This window comes from Trichomycterus rosablanca, chromosome 21, assembly GCF_030014385.1.
Source record: "Trichomycterus rosablanca isolate fTriRos1 chromosome 21, fTriRos1.hap1, whole genome shotgun sequence".
Taxonomy (NCBI): Eukaryota; Metazoa; Chordata; class Actinopteri; order Siluriformes; family Trichomycteridae; genus Trichomycterus; species Trichomycterus rosablanca.
This window is the reverse complement of record NC_086008.1, coordinates 21,137,701-21,157,893: the sequence shown is the minus strand read 5'-3', so window position 1 is coordinate 21,157,893 and position 20,193 is coordinate 21,137,701. Positions and strand designations below refer to the sequence as shown.

The following is a 20,193-nucleotide window of genomic DNA, read 5'->3' as shown; positions in this document are numbered from 1 at the left end:
CTGAAACCCACAGACTTCAGAATTATTCCTGTGTTTGTTTGTGTGACTGTATCATGTGTTGGGTGTTACTGCATCTCGAGAGCCATCTGACAGCCAGCGTGGTTCTCCTCACAGCTGTGGGTGAAGCACCCGGCAGCACGGGCACACGCCGAATCTGTGATTAAACAGTGTGTGTGTGTGTGTGTGTGTGTGTGTGTGTGTGTGTGTGTGTGTGTGTGTGTGTAGGACCCTCGGGAGCAGGTGCTGGCGCTGAGGAATAAAGCGAGTGCTTACTTGTAAATCACTCACATCGGTCATGTAACGAGATCCACCGCCGCCGCCGCCGCCTTTACAGCTTTGAGTCGTTAACAGGAGCACGTTTAGGGAGAGCATAGCTGAGAACGAGAGCGGCATTGTGGGAAAGGTCAAGTCCTGTGGACTTTCTGTACTCATTCATAGTTTAGATGGGTCGTGCACAGGGCATGAGGAGGAGGCAACCAGTTTCTTGTTTCTACACTCACTGTCCATGTTATCAGCTCCACTTACCATATAGGAGCACTTTGTAGTTCTACAATTACTGACTGTAGTCCATCTGTTTCTCTGCATGCTTTGTTACCCCCTTTCACCCTGTTCTTCAATGGTCAGGACCCCCACAGGACCACCACAGAGCAGGTATTATTTAGGTGGTGGATCATTCTCAGCACTGCAGTGACACTGACATGGTGGTGGTGTGTTAGTGTGTGTTGTGCTAGTATGAGTGGATCAGACACAGCAGCGCTGCTGGAGTTTTTAAACACCTCACTGTCATTGCTGGACTGAGAATCGTCCACCAACCAAAAATATATTCAGCCAACAGCGCCCCGTGTGCAGCGTCCTGTGACCACTGATGAAGGTCTAGAAGATGACCGACTCAAACAGCAGCAATAGATGAGCGATCGTCTCTGACTTTACATCTACAAGGTGGAACGACTAGGTAGGAGCGTCTAATAGAGTGGACAGTGAGTGGACACGGTATTTAAAACCTTACTAATAACGGTTCTATTTTGGTTTGGGTGATGGGAGTCTGAACTGAATGACCGGTCTGGTGTACAAGTGCTTGGTGCTGCCCAAATTAAACCACTTGAGTTGACGTCATCCATCTATACTAGAGTTATCTAGACCAGATAAGATGGAATAAGCCTCGCCTGGTGGTGAACGCTGTGACCCTGTGTTTGAAGGTGGTGTAGGAAGGCGTTTCACTTCATGGTGGGACCCATAAACACATGAAAACGACACAGAACCTCACCTTATACTGAGAAGAAATGGTCAATGTGGTCAGATGTGGTTTAGAAACCTGCAGGAAATGGGTTTGAGGTGAATTAGAAGCTTTTGGATCAGGGGGAACTCGCTCCACAGTCAAGCAAGCTTTATATCACCATGGGCTGTTCTGCTTTGAAACCAGGACCATATATTTACTATTATTACTGGATTATTATGGTTTTATTATTTATGAACCCACTGTTTAAGTATCTCTGTGTATGGGGCAGTGGTAGCTCAGTGGTTAAGGTACTGAACTAGTAATCAGAAGGTTGCCGGTTCAAGCCCCATCACTGTCAAGTGTCCATTGTTTGGCCCGTATTCAGTCGTAATTGTCAGTCGCTTTGAATAAAAGGCGTCTGTGATACTTGACCAAAGCATCACACCTGTTAGATCCCTGATACTTTTATTTTAGTGTATAATTTAAAATGTTCCACCTTAAATTGATCTGAATTACAAGCTGTGGTGATAATCTGTCTAAAAAAGAGTTTAGGGATGAACCCTCTGTATTTAGCTGTATATAAAACTCCACCATGGAGCTGGATGTGAACATAGAGCAGGACTCTCCATCATCTGTTAGCAATTTCACACTTTCTACTCCTGAGCCCTGTTTGGAAATCACACAGTGGGTGTTTCGCCTGCCATATTCGAAGACAAGTTGAATGAAGGGGCGTCGGCCCGAGCCAGAACCGGCAATCTCCTCCTGGGAAGCTTGACAGATGAGGGCTGCTTGAAGTTATGACTTGGGATTTGGCCAGAGAAGCAGTAATCTCATTCATGCTCTCCTCCCCCTTGTTTTCCAAATTCTGCTCCCAGTTGACAGGCAGATATTTAAAGCACATCATCACGTTTTAGCTTCCAGTTTGAAGGATTTGTGGAAGTTAGCGGCCACTAATGAGACGTCGTTATCGACAGTAGAGATGAGCTGCTGCTTAAGTCCGCCAATTAGGCCTGGCCGCTTTAACAGGGCACATCAAAACCCATCAGTGAGGAGGGTTTCTTCTAAGTTTCTTCATGGATGTACTGAAAAAAAGCTTAGCATCAATGTCTGGAGTCTGGAGAAGTTTATTAATCAATTCTACAAGTCTGAAATGTCTTCTCAGTTGGTGTTTTGATGGATGAGATCAATGCCAGCATGATGTCTCTCCAAAATCTGGTTACCATTCCATGGTGCTTCATGGGCTGTTAAAGGTTGCATTATCATCCTGCATCCTGGAGGAGACCACTGCAGTATCTGTATTCAGGAGTCCACCAGGTGGCTTTGGTGGCCTGGTAATATGAAGCCAACTTGATCCAGCCTCGAGGAAATGGGAGTGTCAAAGCCATTATGACCCTCTCATTGTGCCCTGCACCCCGTGGATGGAGCTAGAAGATGCTGACCGGTCAGATTATCTTCTAAGAGGACAAGTAGACCCAAAGCATACCAGTCATGCCAGTTTCTGGACATTATGTCCATATCTAGCAGTCCAGCAGGAACGACTTTAGTGTTTTTGGTGACCTGGTCATTCAAAGCCAAGTGGATCCAGACTCAAGTAAGCAGGAGGAGCAAGTGCATCATGACCACTGTTCCATCTGATGCTGAGTTGCTCTGTAGACTCTATAGAGGACAACTAGACCCAAAGGATACCAGTCATGCCAGTTTCTGACCATTATGTCCATATCTAGCAGTCCAGCAGGAACGGCTTTGGTGTTTTTGGTGACCTGGTCATTTGAAGCCAACTGGAAGCAGGGGGTCAGTTGCATCGTGACCACTGTTCCATCTAATACTGAGTAACTCTTTAGACTCTATAGAGGACAACTAGACTACTAGCCAAGGGTTAACTGAGGGTTAAGCATTCAATCCTGTCCCGTTCTTTTGGTGTACTCTATAAATACACTCGCTTACTTGCTAAGAACATGATACATTATCAGACCATCAGACCAGTTCCCTTTTTTATCAACATTCCTGGAGATTTTCCTGAATGAACAGCACCAGTGCCGGTATGCGAGACTCTCCTACTATAGTAATTTATCTTGCAGTCACCTTGTCACCCTGGACGTGGCCTCGACCAGCCTCTTATCTCTTCTTCTCTCTGGATTTAAAGCCTCACGAAGATAAATGCCTTTCCATTACCAGCGGTCGCGGAGAGACCGATCAATCAACGGCAACAGCGTTTCTACAAGAGCTCCATTATCTTTATTATCCGACATAAATCTGCACCGCGGCCCTATTATCCGCTAACACACTTTTATTTATTCCGCATATAACGGCGTGATCATGGAGGCGACGGGATATTTAGGACCGTACCATTAAAGGGGCAAATCTTGGTTCTCCAAAACAAATGGAGTTTGTGTTGAACTGTGAGGCTCATTTACAGACAGAAGATTCTCTAACATGAAGGTTCATGAGCTAGGTGACTCCATTCGACGGGCTCAAAACGTCCACGACCTCCTCACGACCTCTCCTCGCCTTCACTTCACGGTCCAGGAGATTTTGATTCCAGCGAATCACCGTTGAGCTCCGTATAAATGGGTTTGTAAAATCTCGTGACCCCCAGGTGACAGACCACCGCTCTTACAACAGAGAAGATCAAGGCTGTTACTGCTTCATCTGCTTCAGGTCTCCGGTTCACTACCTACAGCCAATCCACCTACTGAATGTTTTTGGAAGGTGGGAGACACAGGGACATGTGATGTCTCCAGGACCCTGATTCTGTACAGCACCCACACTACCTGTTCCATTACTGTCGCATATGCATAACTGTCTAGTGTAAGAGTGTGAGTGCTAGACTGACCTGCCTGCAGTTTAAACCAGTCTACCATTAAAAATGTGGATAAATTTTTTATAGCAGCTTTCAAAACAGGGTCAGTTGGTCAGTTGGAATACTGACGAGACACAGTGGTAAACTGTGCCATGCTGCCACCGTTGGGCCCTTGAGCAAGGCCCTTAACCCTCTCAGCTCCAGGGGTGTCGTACAATAACTGACCCTGCGCTCTGACCTCCAAACAAGCTTCCAAACAAGCTGGGATACGCGAAGAAAGAATTTCGTTGTACTGTACGTGTGTATATGTATAAATGACAAATAAAGGGGATTTTAAGGTTTTTAAACATGCTCCCGTCCCATCTTTTTTTGTAATGTGTATATAAGACCTATGTAAAATATTTACATGTTTTTTTTACTGCTGGTTTTAAGTTGCACTTCCACTGTAAATTGGGAAACTGCTTTCTGTTAGCATTGTACCCGCTGTCCCAACATTTTTGGAATTGAGGTTTGCACTTTCTGAATATATCAACAACCACAATAAAATAAAGTTACACAAACGTGTCTTTAGTATCTAGTCGTATCCACGTCCTGATCCCACATCATTCCTCAATCAGCCAGCAGGGGTCGTTACTGCATCAGTTATGAGGTCCCAATCCGGCACCGTCCCTTAGAACAACGAGCCAATCATCGCTCGTGTAGGTGCTAACTAAGGCGCTAACGTGTCCTTAGCTTAAAAAAAACGTCGTTTACTTTTCTGTGCCAGATTTGAAGTGGATTTCATCTTACATGTGCAACCGGTCTCTAGCGTACGTTCATTGTGAGCTGTTTTTAGAACAAGCATTGGTTCATTATTCAGAATCTCATCGCTATTACTCATAGAATGACAAATGCAAGCGTTTGCAAGATGCAACCGCGTCCTGGGTCTATGTAAGGTGTCGGGCCACCAGGAGCATCCTGAACAGCCTGGGTGCACCCTGGCAAATCCGTATTAATGCCCATTATTTTGGAACTATGTGTCCAAGAAGCTTGTGATCATGTAAAAGTGTTTGTCCTTGAAGTTCGAGAGAAGATCGTGCTGCAGCGTTGCCTTCCCTTGATGACAAAATGACAGTCAGTCCTTGTAGTAAAAGTACTGCCGAGGCCAGAGGAACCTATGGTGGAGGACAAATCTCCAAGGGTTTCATCTTTCTGCTGCTCAATACCACCCAATAGAGCTCAGCTGAGAGGGGACGGGGTAGGGTGGGAATTTAGAAGGGCTACATTTGATGCACATTAATTTAATTTTTATTTTATTTTTTGCAGTTTTTACGGGGTAGAATCAAGGATTTGACCCTGTCCATCAATTAACCCCTCCACTGGAACCATACATCCTCCATTGGAACACCATTCAAACCTACAGTATCAGACTTCTACGACGACCCAGGTAACTCTTCATCTGCTCCACTACTGTCGCCTGTGTGTTCTCTTTATTTCCAGGTAAACAGGATCAACAGGTACAATCTGAGCCCGACCACGCCCACTTTGCTATGAGACACCAATGGGCTTCTGGTGTGACCGAGGCTTAAGGGCGTCATTAGTGCATGAAAAACCCTTTGTGAAGGTTAAACACACCATATGATCACACCAAAATGATGCTTGCTGGGCATCATGTTCCACAATCAAGGGTTTTAATATGGAGGTCTCTACTTTGTGGCTATAACAGACTTGACTCTTTTGACAAGGCTCTCCATTGCATTTTTATGGATGGACATCGATATGCTGGAACAGGGAAATTGAACCTTGCAAGTTGAATGCATAGATATGTTGTAGATTATTTATTCAAAGGATGTGAAGAGTGGATGTCCACATATTTTTGGCCAGATAGTGTACCAGTATGACAAACGGACATGGCAGAGTTTGAGTAGTGGTGCCGATGGTACAGATGGTGTAGACGGTCAAGTTAAGAAGTACAGAAGCTCATCTTTGGGACTGGAACTTGAACCATTGGTAATAGAACCATGAATATTTGGGACAGCAGTAATGGGCGATCAAAAAGCACAGTGCCAAATGTATTGGTCATCTGTAGGACCAGACTGGTGAGATCGGATGCTGTCAGATAATCCCAAACTGCCCCAAAGCCACCGCACCCAAATCCTCAAAGCTGTTGAGTGAGATTGAGGTCAGGGCTCTGTGCAGACCACTGGAGTTTCTTTATAAGGACACAGTCATGCTGGAACAGGAAAGGCCCTTCCCTAAATCGTTGCTTCAAATTTGGAAGCATGTAATTACCGTTATATAACTGATTTATTGCACTGTTAGCAACTGGCTGAAACACACAAGTTCAGTACTTTCATGGGGTGTCCCAATACTTTTGTCCATTTAATATTCTCCTTCTTTCTATAGTATTGATAACCATTTTAAACCCACACGCCACGCCCACACCCTACACACACCAGATATACAGTTCAAACACTGCGCCGTAAAGCTCTCACTGAAACACGCGCGTAATTTAAATAAAAAAACATGCGGACGGTTTCTGGAGGATGAATTATGGAAATCTTCCCAGAACGCCTTTCAACCTTAAGAGATGCGACCTATGATACAGAGTCTAATTCTTCCTAACGTGTCTGAGTCGGGCGTGTCCACCAGTGTCCCGCACCCCCTCGCAGTGGGTCCACCAGGAATCCAGCAGCTGTGCTTAGATTCACCGCATCGCTCATCCGTGAGTCGGTGTCGATCGGCGTCCATGAGCGTCTTGAAAGGTCGCCTTTGATTTGCATCAAGGCGCCACGCTGACGTAGCACCGCCGGTCGGGATCATCACAGGAGACGCCGGGGGTGCGGTTCGGCTTCATGTGACACCCAGCGCCAAGAATTCTGCACCATCTTGGGAGCCGATAGAACCTCGAACTAGAGGACGACCGTGCGCCAGATGACATGGGGCGATGGGGCACGTGTGTTCCTGTGTGCTCAGCTGGAAGGGAGTGGCGAGCACACATTTTCACAAGGTAGCAGGTGTTCCCGAAACCCCCCGTGTACCCCTCAGAGCTTCTTCCTAGACGTTCCTCCAGTGCTGATCCAGGATCAGTGTTCTGCCGTTCAGATTCCAATCGGGATTATAGAGGAAGCCAGACGACAGGCTTCAGATCAGCGTGAAGGTGCCAGACGGAGACGGGGCTCAGGTGGACTCCGGCACCGATTGATTTAGCGAACATCCTCTCGAGGGGCGATGCAGGGGGTAATAAGCATGAAAAGTGGACCATCAGAGGTAATGAGATGGGACCGCTTTGTAAATGGGGTGCATCTTTAAAACCTCTCTCAACACTAGTGTTCCCTTCCCCCAGTCGCCCTCTGCGCTCACCTCACACTTCAGGACTTAACAATCCCTCCGTTTTTTAACAAGGGCGCCGCATCGATTTCTCCCAAACACACCATTTTTCACCCGGTCCTGCCCGCTCCGGCCTCCCGGTCGCATCGTTCTCCATTCCGCCAGCGTACGGATGCAGCCCGGCTCGAGGGGTCCGCGTATCGACTTGCTAAATTCGGCTCGCGTGCACAGTCGCGGTTTCTCTCAGCTCATGCCAGAGGTTCACGGCGCAGCCAGGTGGCGCAGGGGCTCCCCGAGGCCGCCGCGCACCCCGGCGGGGATTTAATTCAGCCCTGGAATGAGCTGATTTTCTTCCAGGCTTTGCCGCAAATGCATCCCATACGTCTTCGTCCAGCTATTTTTAGCAGCGGTACGTACCGAAACGCGTTCATTCCAGGGACGGAGCAGAACAGCGCTCGTCCCAAATGAATCAGCGGCCGCGGTTCTTTCCTGCTGTAGTGAAACTATGAGATTCTTCCTAAACGTTCTCAGTCTGGGTGATTAAGTGTAGATTGATGGTTAAGGGTGACTGTAAGGTTGATGTGATGGAATTTTGATTCACTGCTGCTACCCCGGTATCTTGGTATGCCCCCGGTGTAGGTGTACGGGTGGGTTAGAAGGCTTTTAAGGGCATCTCTGGTAAATCTGACAGATGAATGCGTCTTTACTGTCCACTTGGCTCACGTCCAGCCTGCACTTCTGGCCGGACTGAGCCTGTGTTTCCTCACACTCATTCCTCTTGTGTGCGGCTCTATTTTGAGCCTGGTCACGACTCCAGAATCGATGTGAAGTGTAGTGGCTGTTAGTGACGGTCCTTCCTTCTTTCCTTCCTCCCCCCCCCTTCCACACACTGTTGCCTAAACGTGAGAAATTTAAATCTGATTTGAAAAAAAAAAAAGTACTTAAAGGATGGTGGCCAAAAATATGTGGACACCACCAGGAATAATTTCAGCTGGACTTACTGACCGGTTTAAAAAGTCTTGATCTGGCATCTCAAGTGCTCTTGGAAAACCTTGGAAAAAAGGAGACTGTTATAGTTATGTTATAATGCCTGTGGTTTTGGGATGAGATGTTCCAAAGAAGAAGCTCACGATCAGCTACAACAGATAAGAAACAACAGTTAGCACAGAATGGAAGTTCCAAAGTCCAACACCCAATGTGATGTGACTAGAGCAGTATAAAAGGAGACCCACAGTTCTGTTCCTTGTTCTTCAGCTAATACACGATCGTGCCAGTAAATTCTCCAATCCGGGGAGATGTTCCAAAATGAAGCTCATGATCAGGTGTCCACATACTTCTAAAAAGCCTCTCCAAGCCTTCTTTTGGCTGGCATCTCAAGTGCTCCTGGAAAAAAAACGTTTGCAGTAAGGAGGCTGCAAAGAGTGGGCAAATTCTTAATAATGCTGATAGTTTTGGAATGCTATGCTCAAGAAGCTCACGGTCAGGTGTCCACATACTTTTGGAAAGCCTCTCCAGAGGGTCTCTCCAAGCCTTCTTTTGTCTGGCATCTCAAGTACTCTTGGAAAACCTTTGCAGGAAGGAGACTGTTATAGCTGCAAAGAGTGGGCAGTTTCATATTAATGTTCGTGGTTTTGGGACGAGATGTTCCAAAAAAGAAGCTCATGATCAGGTGTCCACATACTTCTGAAAAGCCTCTCCGGAGTTACTATTTTGTGACCAGGGTTTTCAGATGTTGCTGTCCCCATGGCAACCCTGATAATAATAAACAGTAATACGACAGTCCATCCAGAGTGACCATAAACTTTGTTCCAGCTTTAAATCAGACGTATATTTTTCTTTGTTCCAGCTTTAAATCAGACGTATATTTTTCTTTGTTCCAGCTTCACTTTAGTGTTTTTTTGAAGTTCGCCCGCTGAATAATTCGCTCTGATGTTCGCCCGCCCGTTTGCCGCGTGCCCTCTAACAGAGCAGAGTCTGCGGATCTCTCATTGAAAATGCGTCTGGGCGTGAAGAGCAGTTCTGGGTTCTTCTTCTCGGTGACTCCACCGTGCCGCCTCGCTGCGACAGCCTTGTCACGGCGCCGCTCTCAATAAATAAATGATCAACCGAGAGCAAACTTCAAAGGCGTGAGAACCGTGCTGTTCTTCAGAGGGAGTACGGACCTGCACCTACCGTTCTTCTGTGTTACGGTTGCGTTTTAGTGTTTCGCTGGTAGCTGATCTGTGCGGGGTTTTAATCAGTGTTCCAACGTGAGCACAATTCGGCAGATGTGGGGGACTGGGGTTACCACTTGGTGCTTGTCAACACTTTAACTATTCAGCAGTTGCTTTATTGGTTGGGTTTTCATGGTCGAGGACCTGCTCACAAGCCGAAGAACAAGGAACAGAACCGTGTGATTCCCTTTATACTGCTCTAGTCACATCACATTGGGTGTTGGACTTTGGAACCTCCATTCTGTGCTAACTGTTGTTTCTTATCTGCTTACAACAGCCATGTTGCTAAATCTAACCTTTTCACTACACAGGTTCAGTTAAATCCATCCCAATAATCGATCAAATACAGAGATAAGCAACATTGCTTTTGTAAGCAGATAAGAAAAAAAAGTTAGCACAGAATGGAGGTTCCAAAGTCCAACACCCAATGTGATGTGACTAGAGCAGTATAAAGGAGGGCCCACAGTTCTGTTCATTGTTCTGCAGCTAATACACGATCGTGCCAGTTAATTCTCCAATCTGGTCCACTATAATCTTTGACCCTATTTCTCCACGACACTCGTATAATACTTTCAACGTACTATCCAGCAACCAGACCTCGTTTTAAGACATACACTTCATGACGTCCCCAATGCAGTGTATTTTAACAAGGTTCCTAAAGCCTATAGATAAAGGAAAGCAGCCCCAAAACATCATGGATCATTCTCCATGTCGATCATAACACTGAAATGTTTGTGTCTGTTGAGCCGTTCTCATCTTCTGGTCCATGTCTAACCATTGTAGCTCCCAGTCATTTTCCTACTCTGAAGGTCACTTGTGTTCCTAACATCTCTTATTTTTCTTCTCTCCTTCCTGCTGCGTCGCCTCTAGCCGCCGGGGCGTGTCTCCTCCTGTCTGTCGCCAGTGGAGGATGTCCTCTCTCTAACCGCTGCTGCTCTACTAACCACTAGGTGTGTATGCAAAAACTTTCAAACCACCATTTCCATCATTTAGCAGCACAGCGCTCGGCGGTCTGTGCTCGGCATGGCTAATGTGGCTAGGCTAACTCAGAGTGCAGCATGCTCCTCACGTGCTGCGTTCGAGTGCTGCTTGTGGTTTGGTTTGAATTGTTTGTCGGATTATCACGCATGACGTGTTCCTGGGCTCGACGTGAACGTTTTTGGTGCCACCTGACACAAGTTCGATGTTTATAAAAAGGTCAAAAGTTTACAGACACTCGTGAGGGACATTTCAATGATGAGCTGAGTCAAAATACAACACAAGTAATATTTTGTGTGTTTTTTTAAGCTCTTAATTCCCTGACCAGTCAGGAATATACTGTCCACATATTTTTGGTAGGACCTTGAGTGATTGTTCTCTTGATTACGTGTATGTAAACTTTTGACCTCTGTGTGTATAAATGTTGTGGTGTAGCTCGTAACGGCGGTCACCGGTGTACGACCAGTGTAAGACATCACATCCCCCCTCCGTCATATCGCTGTATCTGTATGGAGCATGCAGAACATGATGTGCCTTGTTTGTTCTGACCCGGGTTCCCCTCTCTCCACCCCGCCGCTCCCGTCCCACCGACCAGCGCCAAGTCCGAGCCGCCATGGAGGAGTACGAGGCGCGTTCGGCCGCCAGCATCCTGGCCTCGGTCAAAGAGCAGGAGGCTCGCTTCGAGCAGCTGACGCGGGCGCTCGAGGAGGAGCGGCGCCACGTCTCGCTGCAGCTGGAGCACCCCAACCTGCCCCACGTCGACCGCCTCCCCTGGCAGCAGGTCGTCACGCAGGTAACCAGCCCGTCCAGTTCTTTCAGTTAGAGTCCAGTTTAGTGTCTGCTGCCCTACATCTGGAACACAAAGTTCCGTCCGCCTGTCCATCCTTCCATCCATCTATCCGTCCATCCATCCGCCCGTCCACCCATCTATTCATCTGTCCATCTATCCATCCATCTGTCCGTCCGTTCATTCATCCATCTGTCCGTTTGTCTGTCCATCCACCCATCTGTCCATCTGTCTGTTTGTCCGTCCATCCATTCATCTGTCCATCCGTTCATTCATCCATCTGTCTGTTCGTCTGTCCATCCACCCATCTGTCCGTTTGTCCGTCCATCCTTCCATCCATCTATCCGTCTATCCATCCGCCCGTCCACCCATCTATTCATCTGTCCATCTATCCATCCATCTGTCCGTCCGTTCATTCATCCATCTGTCCATTTGTCTGTCCATCCACCCATCTGTCCATCTGTCTGTTTGTCCGTCCATCCATTCATCTGTCCGTCCGTTCATTCATCCATCTGTCTGTTCATCTGTACATCCACCCATCTGTCCGTTTGTCCGTCCTTCCATCCCTTCATCTGTCCGTCCATCCATCCATTCATCCATTCATCTGTCCGTCCGTTCATTCATCCATCTGTCTGTTCGTCTGTCCATCCACCCATCTGTCCGTTTGTCCGTCCATCCATCCATTCATCTGTCCGTCCATCCATCCATTCATCTGTCCATCCATCCATTCATCTGTCCATCCATCTGTTCATTTGTCCATCCATCTGTCCATCCGTTTGTCCATCCATCCATCCATCCACCTGTCCATCTATCTGTCCATTTGTTTGCCCATCCATCCGTCCATCAATCTGTCCGTTTGTTTGTCTATCCATCCATCTGTTTATCCATCCGTCCATCCATCCATTGTTGCTCTGGCAGCAAAGGAGCCCCTAAACATAATACCAGCTTACTATGTTTGACATTAGGTACAGTGTTGTTGGGTTTCAATCTCACCGGTCGAAGCGTTCCGGTGTCGTCCAGGAACCCGGAACTGATTTGTCTCTGAGAGCAGCCGTGTCCCAAATCACACACCGTAGCGCCAAGAATGCACACGATAACGACGTCCACATGAGATAACATGGACAAAAGTATTGGGACGGCCCTTCTAATGATTGAATTCGTGCGTTTCAGAGCAGTTTTAGCCAACAGCTGTGTTAAATCAGTTACAGGCCCTTCCCTAAACTGTTGCTGCAAAGTCGTACGCATGTAATCTCCTTGATATGGTCGATTTATAACCCGTTAGGAACTGTCGTGGCTGAAACGCATGAATTCAGTCATTTGTAAGGGAGTAAGTACGTGGATGTTGTTAAACGTTGGATCATTGTCGAGAGAGATGTCGAGCGTCCACGTTCAAAAGAACAGGGGCCCCTCTGTGCGGCCCCTGGTAAGACTTATTGCCGCATATACGACTACGCTGTTCTCCGCACGTCCAGTGTGTACAATGGATGCCCAGTCCGACCGAGAGCTGAGCCTGGGAAGGGTCGTAAATCAGTGGCTTAACAATGACGCCCACACACACACACACACACAAACACTGGAAGTCATTAGCGGAATCGACACCGATCGTAGCGTCCGTGCCGCGCATTCTCAGCTCTCGCGCTCGGCACAAACACACGGCGAGCGGAAAAGGCTTCCGTCGGTGCGGATTGAAGCGCGACGGAAAAGGCTTCCGTCGGTGCGGATTGAAGCGCGCTTCAATCCGCACCGACGGAAGCCTTTTCCGCTCGCCGTGTGTTTGTGCCAAGCCGATAACCGTCAGCGCTAATCGCGAGGGAGCTCGGCCTCCGCCGTCTTTATGCGAATGCAAATCGGGAGCCGCCCTCTCGCACCCCGACCCCGTTCCCTCAGCCCTCCCAGGTCTCGGAGGGGTTAAACTACCATTGTTTCACTACACCACACACACACACACACACACACACATTCCTGGCCTCCTTCTCCTCCCTCAGTACGATACACACCGAGATCGAGACATTTCTGAGCTACGTGTGATGGTTCCGGGGAGACCAGCTCGTCCCGCGGGTGAACCCTGAGCTCTGGGGTTTAACACTAATCCCTCAGTATTTACACCGGCCCCGTCAGACCTTATATGGTCTGTTTTTTTACACCATAGCTTTAGTGTGGCGCTAGCCGGGTCATTTTCTGTCTAAACAAGCCAGTGGTTTTTTATTCAGAATCTCTCAGAACTCTGAATCATCCAGTTCCAAACAGGCCTGATCAGACTGCAGGTCCCTGCTGTAATACAGTGATACCCTGTCACGCTCAGCCAATAATAAAAACAACAATAATAATAATAATAACAGTAATAATAGTAATGAGTATAATAATAAAATAAGATAATAATAATATAATAATACAATAATAATAATCTACTCGAATAATACTCGAATTTCCCCCATGGGGATCAATAAATGTATCTTATCTTATCTTAATATAATAATAACATTAGCAAATAATAATAATAACATTAATATTAATAAATAGTAATGTTAATAATAATAATAATAATAATAACATAGTAATAATAATAATATAATATGAATATTAATAATAATAATAGTAACATTAATAATAATAATAACAGTGATAATAATAATAATGTTAATAGTAATAATATAATAATAATAATAATGTTAATAATAATAATATGATAATAATAATATAATAATAGTAATAATAATAATAATAATAGTAATAATAATAACTTTAATAGTAGTAATAATAATAACTTTAATATTAATAATAATAACATTAATATTAATAATAACTAGAGTGCATTTCCGGAGAAAATGCGAGTGTGATTGCCGTGTGGCGGTCGGCGGGCGTGCGCAGGTCGGGGGCGCGCATGCGTTTAGAAGTGGTGCGGTGCGTGGGGTGTGAATACTTTCTCTCAGACAGGCCACTGTATCTGTGCACCAGCTGTGGTGTGAGCACAAGTTCACTCTGGGTGTGTTTGAAAAGCCAAACCTGTAAAAAAATGCATTTCTGCACGTTTGTACTGCTTACAAATCAGTACTCATTCATTTACATGTGATTATCACTGTAGGGGCCATGGTATTGCGCAATCTATGATCGGCTGTGTCTCATTTACAGCTTTCAGGCATAGTGCACTCAGACTTCGGTCCCTCTTTTAGCATTTAGCAATTCCCATTGATTTCAATGCATCCGTTAGCCTTGAAGCTAACGGATATAAATATCTTTTTTTCTGTTGCAACGCGAACGATTTGACGCTCCCTGCTAAGTGTAACTGCACTATAATTTCATTCTGTGCAGCGTTTTCATCTTAAAAATCACTAATACTTTAGTTACAGACCAAAATAAGTCAGATTTTTTGGCGGCCGCCATTTTCTATTCTCAGAACGGCCTGAAGATGCCGCCTACGTCATCACGTTGACGTTCTGTGGAAAGCCAAAGGTGTCAAGATTTCTGTCCAAAAATTCGGGCAAAAACGGGCATAAATGCCACACGGATGGGCGTATCCGGATGATTTTTTGGATTTGGGCGCTAATTAATGACCCGGTCGATCAAGGGTTGGAACGGCGTTGATAGCTCGACATTTTTTTCAAAATGAATGGGAGTCAATGGGGAAAAACGGGCACCTTAAAACGGGCACTGTGCCCACAGTGTTGGTTCGATCCAAAAGCTGTATACAAGCGCTCTATTCCCGTATGGGCCGGACGATTTGGCGCTGGAACGGGGTCGATATCTCGAAAACTGCGGGAGAAGAAGCACGGACAAAAAACGGGCAGAATAATAATAATATATTGAAAACGAAAATAACAATAACAATAGTGTGCTTGCATTCTGCAATCACACTAATAATAATAATAATAACTAGAGAGTGCATTTCCGGAGAAAATGCGAGTGTGATTGCCGTGTGCCGGTCGGCGGGCGTGCGCAGGTCGGGGGCGCGCATGCGTTTAGAAGTGGTGCGGTGCGTGGGGTGTGAATACTTTCTCCCAGACAGGCCACTGTATCTGTGCACAAGCTGTGGTGTGAGCACAAGTTCACTCTGGGTGTGTTTGAAAAGCCAAACCTGTAAAAAAATGCATTTCTGCACGTTTGTACTGCTTACAAATCAGTACTCATTCATTTACATGTGATTATCACTGCAGGGGCCATGGTATTGCGCAATCTATGATCGGCTGTGTCTCATTTACAGATTTCAGGCATAGTGCACTCAGACTTCGGTCCCTCTTTTAGCATTTAGCAATTCCCATTGATTTCAATGCATCCGTTAGCCTTGAAGCTAACGGATATAAATATCTTTGTTTCTGTTGCAGCGCGAACGATATGACGCTCACTGCAAAGTCTAACTGCACTATAATTTCATTCTGTGCAGCGTTTTCATCTTAAAAATCACTAATACTTTAGTTACAGACCAAAATAAGTCAGATTTTTTGGCGGCCGCCATTTTCTATTCTCAGAACGGCCTGAAGATGCCGTCTACGTCATCACGTTGACGTTCTGTGGAAAGCCAAAGGTGTCAAGATTTTTGTCCAAAAATTCGGGCAAAAACGGGCATAAATGCCACACGGATGGGCGTATCCGGATGATTTTTTGGATTTGGGCGCTAATTAATGACCCGGTCGATCAAGGGTTGGAACGGCGTTGATAGCTCGAAATTCATTTCAAAATGAATGGGAGTCAATGGGGAAAAACGGGCACCTTAAAACGGGCACTGTGCCCACAGTGTTGGTTCGATCAAAAAGTTGTATACAAGCGCTCTATTCCCGTATGGGCCGGACGATTTGGCGCTGGAACGGGGTCGATATCTCGAAAACTGCGGGAGAAGAAGCACGGACAAAAAACGGGCAGAATAATAATAATATATTGAAAACGAAAATAACAATAACAATAGTGTGCTTGCATTCTGCAATCACACTAATAATATGATATTTAGAGAACTCAGAGCTTCCAACTTTATGTAAACAGCTTGGGGAAGGCCCTTTGCCTGCGACACCATGACTGTACCCCTATACAGAGTGAAGAGTTTGATGCAGAGGAACCAAACGAGGAGAGTCCTGACTTCAACCCCACTGAGCCAGCACCTGACTGTACAAACGGGCACAAATTCCCACAGACACACTCCACTTCTCACACATATATACTTTGTGAGTCTAGCTAGTCTAGAGTCTGGCTGCTATGGGTAACGAGGCCTGACTGAGAGCGGGAACATAGACACCCGTGAGGAGTGTGTGTGTGTGTGTGTGTGTGTGTGTGTGTGTGTGTTCCATCGCTGATGGATGGATGCGACGCTCTCTCTCCGCTCTCTCTCTCCGCCGTGACTCGCTCTCTCACTCTGAGCTTTATTAGCTGAACCTGTGGCGCGGCGCGGCGCCTCGGGACGTTTTCACGTTACATAATCGTTCCGGGGACGAGCGGAGAGAGAAGCATTAACACACCGCTTCATACCCGCGCCGCCGCCGACCGGGTGCGAATCTGAATCTGGGTTGTGTAACACGTACAGCTCTGGGAAAAAGTATTCACACCCCGGCCTTCTCCCACCGGAAGCTTCCAGTTCAGCGTCTCTTTGTGAGGTCTATCGGTATGGCAGCGACTGTTCACAGACTGTCCAAAGTCCACAGAAAAGTCCACCTCAAAGGCACTGGAGCTGCTTTCAGTTTTACCTTCAGTCTATTAGAAAAGGAAAAAGAAGAAGGTACAGACACGATGCCTAGGTCAGGCAGCACCTTTTACACACTACATTGCCAAAAGTATATGGACACCCGGTCATGAGCATGTTAGACATATTCCCTGTTGAGATGCTATAACAGGCTCCGCTCTTCTAAGACGATTTATTTTTACAGGAATTTGGGAGCTTGTCTGTGGGAATTTGTGCCTTTTTGGATAATATTGGTATATAAGTTGGCCTGTCTCACACTCGATGTTCCTATTCATCCCAGTCGGGCTCTGTACTGGCCACTCGCTTTGAGCTTATGCTGAAACAGACAACGGCCTTCCCTAAACTGCTGCCTCTCTCACCCACTCTCTCTCTCCTGTGCTCTCTCACACACTTAGTCTGTGTCTCTCGCTCTCTCTCTCTCCTGTGCACTCGCATACTGTCTGTCTCTCTCTCTCTCTCCTGTGCACTCTCATACTCTCAATCTGTGTCTCTTGCTCTCTTTCTCCTGTGCACTCTCACACTCTCAATCTGTGTCTCTCGCTCTCTCTCTCCTGTGCACTCTCTCACACTCAGTCTGTGTCTCTCGCTCTCCTGTGCACTTGCACACTCTCTCTCTTCTGTGCACTCGCACACTCTCTCTCTCTCCTGTGCACTCTCACACTCTCAATCTGTGCCTCTCTCTCTCCTGTGCACTCTCACACTCTCAACCTGTGTCTCTCTCTCTCCTGTGCACTCTCACACTCTCACTCTGTCTCTATCCTCTCTCGCGCCCCCTCCTCCTCCTGGCTTCTCTCCGCCCCGTCCGCTCAGAAGCAGCGTGAGATAGCAGAGAGCAGAAAGAGAGCAGGCTGCATTCGCACTCGCTCTTCCACTCGCACTGGCGCACAGGATTCTATTCACACACACACACACACACCCCTCACACACCCCTCCTCTTGGTTCAGCGCCCCTCCCTCCGTCCGCCGGTGGGGTTTTGTTCTCCGGTCCTGGGGAACTTTTTTTCTCACACGCTGGCTGGTCTGTTTGGATAAGGACGGGGTCTAACGGTTCGACCAGACGCTCCTCCAGACGCTCCTCGCTCGGGTCCCCGGAGCATGTCGGACGGACCGTACACGTGCCACGAGAGGATGCTCGCGGGCTTCTGAGCCGCCCCACTTTCATTCTCTGGATCTATACTGGTGTTGATGGTTTAGGGGTGACGCATTTCTGCAGGGTGAAAGTTTCTGTGCTCTGGAGGACGCCGTCGCATTTGGATCCCTCGGGATTTAAACCATGCCGGCCGAAGTCGAGCAGGTCAGTACCGGATTCTCCTGGGCTCCGGTCGTGTGTGTGTGTGTGTGTGTGTGTGTGGATCGCTCGTGCTCTGTGTGTGTAGCGTGGACGTATTGTTGTCTGCGTCTGGCTCCATCAGATCAGTGCTGGTGTTTCCCACCGGTCAGAGAGGAAGAATCAGGACTCACGCTGTACCGCCAAAAGTATTCGGACGCCTGAGCGTGAGCTAGTTCAAAAACATACAGTATTAAAACAGAGCGACCTCTGTGTGATCTGTTCAGCTAGAACAAGCCACTCTTCTGAGAGGGCTGTGAAGTATGTCTGTGGGAAAGTTGACAAAAAGATGACAGCATTTGTATGTGGGTCAGTAAAGCCTCAGTCGATGTTTCGGTTCATCCCAGAGCTGTTGAGTGAGGCTGAGGTCAGGGCTCTGTGCAGGACACAGGAGCACAATCATGCTGGACCTTCCCTAAACTGTTCATGCAAATTGAAGGCGTGTAATTCCCTCCATGTGATGGATTTATCACACCTGGAACCAACGCATAAATTCAGTAGGCCAATTATAAAAGGCGTCCCAATACTTTCGGACCATAGAGCGCACCTTGTGGTATTACAGTAATCACGCACTGGAATCTGATCCAGAAATTATCGTTTTGCACGTGCAAACAGTCCACAAATCGAGAAAAGGGCATGTCTAAATTTTAGCTAGAACATCGGCCGCTGATCATTAGAGTCTCTGTCGAGGTTCCGGTTCATCCCAGAGCTGTTGAGTGGGGTTGAGCTCAGGGCTCTGTCTTAAATAAATGCATTTTATTCCTTATTTTTTAATCTTTATTTTTTATTCTTTATTTTTTTATTCTTTATTTTTCATTCATTTTTTATTCTTCATTTTTATTTTTTTATTCTTTTATATTTTTATTTGTTCTTTTTATTCTTCTTTTTTTTTATTCTTTATTTTTATCTTTGTTTTTTTTATTTCTTTTTTTTTTTTTTTTTTATTCTTTTTTTTTTATTCTTTATTCTTAATTCTTTATTTTTAATTCTTTATTTTTTATTCTTCTTTATTCTTTATTTCGGACCATACAGCGCACCTTGTGGTATTACAGTAAACACGCACTGGGATCCGATACAGAAATGAGCGTTGGTTGCTCTTGCACACGCAAACAATCCAAGAGGGCATGTCTAAATTTTAGCTAGAACATCAGCCGCTGATCATGAGAGTCTCAGTCGAGGTTCCGGTTCATCCCAGAGCTGTTGAGTGGGGTTAAGCTCAGGGCTATGTTTAGAGCTTGTGGAGGCTTTACGTCACACCCGGTAAACCACAGTGGGACCAGATCACCACCAATTTCATTTATCAGTTAATTAAGGAAAATATGTTTTGTGTCGCGTTTTGACGTGTCGTTTGGGTTGCCAAGTTCTGCAAGTTTGCTCTCGTGTGTTCTGAGCCATTCTGAGTATTTATTACATCTGGGCACACATCAAACCTGGCTAACGGTGAACCCATTTGATGTCTTTGTTTCGGGAAGCTCCTCATCGCCCGGCAAAGCCGTTAGGATGGCACAGGAATGCCGTCGTTCCATGGTGCTTATTCACGTGGCGGATCTGTTTTCCCATGATGAAGCAGGGAGAGGTTGAAGGTGGATGAAGAGGAGAAGCTGAACCTTTCCTTCAACCTTTCCCTGATGGGCTACAGTCAGTGATTGTATACCCACACAGTTCATCTTTATGGTAGGTGTACCTAATAAAGTGCTCAGCGAGTCTATAGATGTGGCTAAAAGTATGTGGACGCCAGAGTGCGAGCTTGTCGGACGTTCAATCACAAAACCCCGCAGTCGCTGTAAGCTGACCTGGCTTGACTCAGAGGTGGAATGTGCAGCGTGTCTGTCCATGACCCCTGACCTGAACATGGCTTGGATTCCTGACATTCTCAGTGGTCAGTTTAGTGGTCATTTCAAA

General features: G+C 46.5%; 1 protein-coding gene across 7 annotated transcripts in view; it reads left to right on the top strand.

Moving 5' to 3' along the window:
• The window catches only part of arvcfb (ARVCF delta catenin family member b), a 112,222-nt gene that overhangs the window by 34,838 nt on the left and 57,191 nt on the right, over positions 1-20,193 (top strand). For 4 of the 7 annotated variants that reach the window (XM_063018176.1, XM_063018177.1, XM_063018178.1 and 1 more), the window contains exon 1: positions 11,130-11,309. In XM_063018176.1, coding sequence (XP_062874246.1) covers positions 11,130-11,309 — 180 coding nt within the window. Of the gene's footprint in view, positions 1-5,321; positions 5,443-11,129; positions 11,310-17,817; positions 18,259-20,193 lie in introns of those variants that run through there. The other 3 variants (XM_063018180.1, XM_063018179.1, XM_063018181.1) reach the window with 2 other exon arrangements.